The sequence below is a fragment of the Grammomys surdaster genome, unplaced genomic scaffold, assembly GCF_004785775.1.
Source record: "Grammomys surdaster isolate TR1022 unplaced genomic scaffold, NIH_TR_1.0 192, whole genome shotgun sequence".
In the NCBI taxonomy this organism is placed as follows: domain Eukaryota; kingdom Metazoa; phylum Chordata; class Mammalia; order Rodentia; family Muridae; genus Grammomys; species Grammomys surdaster.
In genome coordinates, this window is record NW_021604637.1 from 497,127 (window position 1) to 505,887 (window position 8,761).

Below are 8,761 nucleotides of genomic sequence, written 5' to 3' on the forward strand. Positions count from 1 at the left end.
AGGACAGGGCAGTACTGGTCTGCAACCTAGAACCAGGAGTCCAATGTCTGAGGGCAGAAATAGATGTCGTTGCTCAAGGAGAAAGAGAAGGTTCTCTTTGTCTCTGCCTTTTTCTTCCATTTGACCAGGCCCTCATGAATTGGATGGTGCCCAGCCAGGTTTCTGAGGACAGAGCTTCTTTAGGAATCTAAAAACCACCCCAGACTCAACCTACAAACAACATTTTTGCCAGTGTTCTGGGCAAAGTTATCATGTAAATAAATGGCATAAAGTTCATCATCATAAAGTGGAGAAAAGTCCCCTGGATTGCTGCATTGGACCCAGAGACACTGCTATAAGCTTGTGTTTTATTTCTTAAAGAGATCTGCTATGTGTGCGTGCATGCCTGGTGATGTTACATGCATCCCATATGTGCAGGACTCCAAAGAGGGTGCTAGATCTTCTAGAACTGTTGTTCTAGACAGCTTTGAGCCACTATGGATACCAAGGACTGACACCAGGTCCTCTGTAGGAGCACTAAGTGCTCTTAAACGTGGAGCCATCTCTTCAGCTCCATGTTTTAATTCTTCTCAGTAGTCTATATCAATATAGAGAATAGTTGATTGCATCAGTCACATTCACCCCTTCTTCCCCGTATATTTGTGATTTCAATGCAAATTTGTGTTTTAAATTAACCCAGCAATATAAAATATAAAGAGATGCATTTATATATGTGTAAGGCTCTTTATGCATACCGTCCTAGCTCTCTCCCCTCCCCCCCACCCCGAGGCTCTAGAAACAATGATATCTCAGTAGCAATGAGCCCACTAGGCTTTGGATCTCAGTTTCAAATTCCACTCAGTTTTTGGGAGGCAGATTCAGGAGGATCAGGAACTCAATGTTACCTTCAGCTACAGGGTCAGTCTGAGGTCAGCCTGGGTTACATGAAATCCTATGTGAAAGGGAGGGATGGAGGAAGGGGAAGGGGAAGTGGGAGGGTAGATTACCTCAGGATCCCTAAGGTGGCATAAAAACTAGTACATGGCAGTGCGGACCTATAATCCTAGTGCAGTGGAGGTGACAACAGGAAAATCCCTAGCTCTTGCTGGCTATCAAAATGTCCTGTCAAAATGATCAGTTCCTGGTTCAACTAGAGATACCTTATTGTTGGGAGCTGACTCCTAGCAATCATCTTTGCTGCCATCTCAGGCCATATACCCTGACAAGAGACTTGTTTTCAACAGCCCACAACAGCTGAGCACACTCTGATAAACATCTTGTGTTGTGTTTATAAAAAGATAAAGAGATAAAGAATATGTTCTGTGGGTGTGCGGAGAGGTACGGGGGAAGGGGATGTCTCAGCGGGCCCATGCCGAGGCATCTCTTCTCCGTGAGGGACCAGTCACACACCCGTATAGCATAGAATAGAGTTTATTCAGGGCAGGAGGAGGGGAGCCAGTAGGGTAGTAGAGGCAGAGAGAGAGAGAGAGAGAGAGAGAGAGAGAGAGAGAGAGAGAAGGAGTGGAGGAGTCGCGGCCGGCCACGACCACGTGGAGCGCGCGGGCAGGGCAGCAGCGCCCCGCCCCCAGAGAGAAGCTACAGGCAAGAGATCAAGAGATCAAGAGATTAAGAGAGTAAGAGAGCAAGAGAGAGAGGAGGGGCCAAGCAGCCCCTTTTATAGTGGGCACGCCTACCTGGCTGTTGCCAGGTAACTGTGGGGCGGAGCATACCTGGCTGTTGCCAGATAACTGTGGAGGTGGAGTTTACAGAGAATACTAACATCTTGTCTTTCTCACATATCTTGTTTTGCTGTTTAGTGCAAGGTGCAGGTGGTATCCATGGCTACAAGGCACGTGACATAGTGCCTTCAGCTGTGTTCCCCTGCTTGTCCACGAGGGCAAGGTACGTGGTGAAGCGTATAAATACCCAGGATTTCCTTTCAAGAAGAAAGACTTGAACGGACTCTGTCTTGTCCCTCCATCCTCTCTCTCTCTCTCTCTCTCTCTCTCTCTCTCTCTCTCTCTCTCTCTTTCTTGCTAGACCCTGCTGACTGGAACAGAACAGACTGTTATACCTTATGGTTAAAAAAAATGTGGAGAGTGGGCTGGAGAGATGATTCAGAGGTTTAGAGCACTTGTTTCTCTCACGGGAGTAGGGGTCCATTGCCACTCTCCACAGGGCAGCTCACAAACTCTTAACTCCGGTTCCGAGGAGGGCTGCACGTCCTATTCTGACATCAAGGGCACTGCATGCATTTGGTACACAGTGTGCACGAGAATAAAGCACGTATATACAAATAACAAACCTATAAAAAAAAAAGGTCAAACTGATAGAGGAAGACCCTGAAGTCAACCTCCAGTCTACACCCGAAGATGGACATTTGTGCATTTGTATCTATGCACAGCAAGTGCACACACACAATTACATGGAATGAAATGCATACACGTTGCATATAATTATCTTTCTCGGACCTGTTATAGGGTATTTGTAGTTAGAGAATCAGCTGTGAACAAGCCGTAGTGGTGCAGATACTTAGAAGGATGCTTAACAGTTTACTATCATATAGTCAGGGAACTCTGTTTTGTTTGTTGTGTCCTCCCCAAGGTCAGAGGAGCCAAAGAGACGGTGGGAAGATGAATAGCTGAGTGGTGTGGGCATTAGGATCAGAGATCCAAAGTCCTAAATCTCTTGCTTGCAGTGTGGAGTAAATGGTGACAGCAAGGGACCTCAGAGAGCTAATGTTAGGCACATCTACAGCCAATCTCGTCGCCGACCTCCCGGCCACAGGCGTCGCTGTGCGCTCTCGCGCCAGCCGGGGAGCTGCGTTGTGCCTGGAGCCGGCGCTCGAGCCCAGCCGGGGGTTTCAGTTTCTGGCGCGAACATCCGCCGCTGCGAAGTTGCAAAGCGAATTGGCGCGATGTCTGGGGACAGCAGCGGCCGCCGGTCTGAGGGCCGGGGCCGGGGTCGCGACCCGCACCGGGATCGCACCCGCTCCCGTTCCCGCTCGCGGTCCCCGCTGGTCCGCCGCGGCGCCGCGCCGGAGCGCAGGGAGGCAGCGGAGCGCCCGAGCTTGGAGGACACCGATCCGTCTGATTCCGGGGACGAGCTGATGGACCCGGCCTGCTTGGAGGCCGAGTACGACCAGGGCCTGTGCCGCCAGATCCGCCATCAATATCGCGCTCTCATCAACTCGGTCCAACGTAAGGTGGCGCTTTGGGGCTGCGCGGGCCGGCGGCGTTCCGTGGCTGGGGAGGGCGGCGGCGGTGCGGGCGCTGGCCGGTCTGCGCGGGCTCGCGGCAGCGCGCCGTCGCTTGTTTACTGAGTACACCCTCCGCAACCTTGGTGGCGGGCGCGCAGGTGCTCTGTGGCTAGCTAGAAAAGCGGGAGACCAGACCTGGTGGTGGCTTGTTTGAGCCCAGCCAGCCAGTCGGGAAGGCAAGCAAATAACACCAGGTGCTTTTTGTTCAATCGAGCTTGCTCCGCGTGGGCGCCTGAGCTATGGAGTCCCTTGGGATTGCTAAAATGCACATTTCCCTGCCAGCTCGGATGCACTGACTCAGAAATGCTGGGTAGGCCCAAGCGTTTGTTGTGTGGCTCACCAGGTGAGCCTGTTGCTTGAGAAGTTGACAATCACTTCTTAATCAAGCCCTTGTATTGGGGCGCAGAAGAGTCATCTCTCTGGAGTAAGGTCACATATGGGGAGCCAGTGTTTCCTGTCAAGAGTTTAAGTTTTGGGAGCTGGGGAGATGGCTGAATCGGCAAATGCTTCTCTTGCAACCATGATAACCTTAGTTATTTTCCCCAGAACTCCCTAAAGTGTCCCCTAAAAATAGTGGTGTAAACTCGTATACTTAGCTTTGGGGAAGCAGAGACCCTGGGTCTCTGGCCAGCTTACCTAGCCTTCTTGGCTAGTTCCAGGTTAGTGAGAGCCCGTCTCAAAAGGCAAAGGTGATGGTGAGCCGAGGGAATGACATCTAAGGTCGTCCCCAGGCCTTCTGCACACACAAAAGTTCAATTTGCTTGAAACAGTAGCATTGTCTCTTTCTGTAAAAGATAAAGCCTTTTTCTGTTAAAGAGATAAAGACACTCTAATCCTTACCCAGGAAGTAGGAGTGGGACATAGCTTCATTACTGTAAGTGGCAACTCTCGGCTACTTATTCATGAAGCATAGATCTCTTAAGTTTTTGTTCTTTTAAATAGAAAACCGGGAGGATATACTGAGTGCTGGTGACAAACTAACGGAGGTCCTGGAAGAAGCCAACACTCTGTTTAATGAAGGTAATTCATGATTTCTAATCTGGTATTGCAGTGCATACTCATTGGATTACTTTTATAGAAGCCAGTATTTGTCATTCCACAATTCCCATTTAGTGGTGCACGTGACAGGCCCAGAGCCAGTTTCGTTTTAGTAACAATACTGCTCTCGCTGTGTACTTACCGTTTGAAATGCTCAGTGCATACATTAGGGTGCTTCCCGGATTTCTGGGAGTCAGGGAGGAGTTATACAATCAGTTTTAAGATGCCTCTTCCATGAGCTGAGCTGTGGTGGCTGACACTATTAACCCCAGCACTGGGGAGGCAGAGACGGGTGGATCTCTGAGTTCAAGGCCAGCCTGGTCTACAGAGCCAGTTCCACTGCATCTACAGATATCGCAGAGAAACCCTGTTTCAAACTAAGCCTCTTCCCTTGATTCTTTTGCTAGCTGGAATTTGAGAGCTTCACTTGTATGTTCCATTAAGCAGATAGATGAACTAGAGAAGAAAGCAGCTGGCCTCAGAGATCCTCTTTCTCTTCCTGTCCGGGTCTTCCCTCTAGCTGTTGGCCCACCTGTAACGTGGTGGAGGGGGTCTTATCTACAGGGACACCTATTGTGTGTGGTTGGGGGCAGTGGGGAAGAACTTTCAGTGTTGAAATCTGTCTCCTTGGAATTTGTTTGTTTTATGTATATGCGGGTTTGTGCACATGAGTACAGTATCTGTGGTGGCCAGAAGAGGATATTGGATTCTTCCCGGAGCTGGAGTTACAAGGAGGTTGTGAGTTGTCTGACAGGGGTGTTGGAAATCCAACCCAGAGGGCCTCTTGGAAGAGCAGTACTCTGTATTCACTGCTGAATCTCCTCCCCAGCCCCATGAACATGGGGGTTTAAAACCACAATCTTAGTTTCAGTTAGAAGCAGCAGCAGTTGGTTGTAGTGGCAACCACTTAGGCCGGCATCCAATGACAGAGGTGGGTATACTCCCTGACGGGAGCCCTGGGACAGCTACACAGACCATGTCCTCTTCAGGCCTCTGTCACTGCTTTGGGAACAGAAAGGGGTGACTTCAGTGATAAGGAGAAAAGCCAGGGTGGGCTTGTTCCCTGCTAACCACAATTCTTCATGTTCTTGTGGACAGTGTGCTTCCAGCCATCTAGGATACCTGGTTGTTTGCATTGTCACGGCATTTAGTGAGTGTTCTTCTGTCTTTCCTGCTCTGGCTGTGGCCTCCTTACAGCTCACCTTCTTGGTCTAGAACATACATTAAGTTACCCCCAGAACTTGAAGGGCTGGGGCTCCTCTTACACCCACAGCAGATCCCTTTTCCACTGTCAAGCCTTCTCTTCCATCGTAGCCTGGACCCACGCTCTCATCTGTGATTGGCTTATTTACCCCCCTCCTGTCAACCATACATCATACTGACTTCCTCCACATCACCTCCCTCAGCTACTGCCCACATTTAAAGTAGAAGACAAAATTATTCACCCAGCTGGGCCCTCAAGAGTCTCCCTGCTTGGCATCCATGGGTGTTTCACCTGTTTTAATTCTATAGGGAACTTGTTTCCTTCTGTAAAGAAAAGTGATGGATAAGAACAAAAGCCAGAGTCAACGAGTTCCCTAGCTGTGCGTTTTCTATTTTTGTGAGGATTCTTCAGGAAATCAATTGGCTCAAATGAAAGTGGCCTTGAGGGGCGTGCCGGGCACCGGCATTTCTGTTTGAATTTGCCAGGGTTTGTTTGGCTTGCCTTATTAGAGTCCTCCTACTCTGCTATTTCAGCTCCTCTGTGACTCATAGGATAGGGGCTGTTAAACTTAAGTCCCTTAGCTCGGCCTATCCTTCAGTTGAACCCTTCTTCCTCTACAGACTTTGTAGCATCTCTCCCTACCTGTAGTGGCCATTCCCTGTGAGTTACACCAGCTCAGGTGAGGATGGCCGTTAGAATGTGGGAGTCAGAGAGACAGGTGTTATGCTTCACACAAGTCTTTGTTATACTGGGGTTGTTAAGAAAGAGACTATGGTTCGGTCGGGTCTGGAGAGATGGTTTCGCAGTTAAAAGCACCTCTTGCTCTTGCAGAAGACCCGGGTTTGATTCCCAGCAGCCACGTGTCCACGCATAACCATCCATAACTCTAGTTCCAGGGGATATGTTGACCTCTTCTGATCTCCATGGGCTTCAGGTTCACACATGCCATGTGTGCATGCATGCAGGAAAACACTCATACACATAAATCTAAAAGAAAAAGAACCCTGAGATTCTGGTTCAGTGACCAGTGAAAGCTGGAGAGTGAACTCTAAGGAGGACTGGTCAGCTGTGCTTAAGGTTTTGGGGTGGGGAGGGAACCAGTTTCAGAAGTCCATGGGTCCATTTCCAGCCTCTTGAGGATTGTTTTGGCCTAGTGGAAAGATTCTAATAAGTACTTGGGGATTTGGGGGAGTACCTGTGGATTATGTAGGTTTCTTAACATGTATTTCTTGTTCTACAGTGTCACGAGCAAGAGAAGCAGTTCTAGATGCCCAGTTTCTTGTTCTGGCTTCTGACTTGGGCAAAGAGAAAGCCAAACAGCTGCGCTCTGACCTGAGCTCGTTTGATATGTTAAGATACGTTGAAACTCTAGTAAGTACAAAGCTACAGGATTTTAATTAAATGCTTCTTAAAATGTGTTATTATATAACTCTCTACTTGCCCATATCAGTTTGCAGATGGTTTCCTCTCATTTTTTTTTTTTTTTTTGGTCTTAGAGTGTTCTACGGAGGTCTTAGGACGTTAGCAGATTAAACAGATCTCTATGGAACTCATAGTGATCAGCCTGCCTCTGCCTTCTGAGTGCTGGGATTAAAGGCGTATCCTTTACCCTACCATACCCAGCGGAACACTGAATTTTGACAATACTTTTATGCTTTAAAAGGTTATTAGAATGGCTTAAGCTGTGTGTGATAGGACACACATGTCATCTCAGCTACTCGGGAACCTGAGGCAGGAGGATTGTAAGGCTGGGTTGTGTGAAGAGGCCCTCTCTTAAAGATTGCAGGAGAGGGAGTGTGAAGGTGTAGTTCAGTAGTAGATTATTCGCCTGGCATACCTAAGACTCTCAGTTTAATACCCAGTGTTGGAAAAAAGTCAGCCTCTGTGAGGTCGGACCAGATAAAGTGATTCAATTACTTCATAAAATAATGAGGAACACTGTTATTTGCAATTTGTTGTTTTTAAAGTTTTACTGTTTTCTTAAACTAGGTCTTGTGAAGTACAACTTATTTTGGAAATGTCGGCTGGTATACACATGCTAAGTGTTTTTAAAATAAAAGTTATGCTTTACCCTTTATATAACATCACACAGTAAGTTGAAGTCTTAAAGCAGGAAGTAGTTTTCTGGAGTCTAGTTGGGGACACTTTTCCAAGTGTAACATCACAATAAAACGTTAAAGGAAAAGGCGGGGTATGGTGGCTCACACCATTAATCCCAGTACTCAGGTGGCAGAGGCAGGCAGATCTCTGAGTTCCAGCCAGGCCAGCCAGGGCTTCATAGTGAGGTCCTCTGGACTGGATGGCAAAAGAGTGGAGGAGAGCCACTGTCCCACTCTGATCTGGTCCTTGCAGCTTCCCTTCCCCCTCTCAAAGTCTGGTTACATTGAAGACTTTCTAATTATTGTTTGTACATGCTACTTCCTTAAGAACTTGTAGGCATATTACTGCCTGATATAATAAATGTGTTCTTTCTTAAGAAACTAATGTAGTATAATACCCACTACACTTGGCTGTAATAATACACTTCTGTAAAATAGAGACAAGAGAATTGTTTGATTTGTTGCCAAGTCTCTTCAGGAAGAGACACTGTTAGGAGTTTCTTCTTGTGTGTTAATGCTCTCTGAATATACTGAGGTCCCTTTTAGGAAACTGGCTAGTCACTGGCATCTGAGAGCCAGCTAAACTTTTTTTTCTATACTGGAGTGCTTGGTTTGGGGTTATCAGTTTCCCTACTAGTTTGGTTTTGCTCCTAATGGAGCTGCCTGTACCCCAGTAGGCCTCTATGAGCTCAATACCTGCCATTCTCAAGCCCCTTAGGCTGGAGTGGAAAGGAACAGGGTTTCTCTGCCTCAGCACAAATGACATTTGGGCTGGGTACCTCTGTATTTTGAATGTGTCTACTGTGCACTCTAGGACAGTTCCCCTGGCCTCTACCTACTAGGTGTCACAGCATGTCAGTTGTTGGCTGCCAAAGATGTTTTGTAGTGCCAAAACATCCTTTAGGGGCAAAATTGCCCTGGTTGAGAACTGCTAAGCCAAATCATCTCAGTCTCACCAAAAGTTCTCAGTGTATTGAGGAATATTTTTTCACAACAGGAGGTACTTTTGAATAGGGATCTATAGGTAAGATTCTCTTTGCAATAAGAAGTCTAGGATGAAAACAGGTACTCCCTTTCGCCTCTATTGACTTTGGAGAATGTTTGCCCATGGTTTAACTTTTTTCTCCTCTCTTTCTCTTTCTTTCTTTCTTTCTTTCTTTCTTTCTTTCTTTCTTTCTTTCT

The 8,761-nt window shown here is 47.5% G+C and overlaps 1 protein-coding gene across 1 annotated transcript in view; it reads left to right on the forward strand.

Moving 5' to 3' along the window:
- The first annotated feature begins 2,794 nt into the window (after nucleotides 1-2,794).
- Nucleotides 2,795-8,761, forward strand: part of Nsmce4a (NSE4 homolog A, SMC5-SMC6 complex component) — a 14,592-nt gene continuing 8,625 nt past the window's right edge. Inside the window, exons 1-3 of the mRNA XM_028769416.1 lie at nucleotides 2,795-3,179; nucleotides 4,181-4,258; nucleotides 6,721-6,851. Coding sequence (XP_028625249.1) covers nucleotides 2,897-3,179; nucleotides 4,181-4,258; nucleotides 6,721-6,851 — 492 coding nt within the window. The 5' untranslated portion in view covers nucleotides 2,795-2,896. The remainder of the gene's footprint in view (nucleotides 3,180-4,180; nucleotides 4,259-6,720; nucleotides 6,852-8,761) is intronic.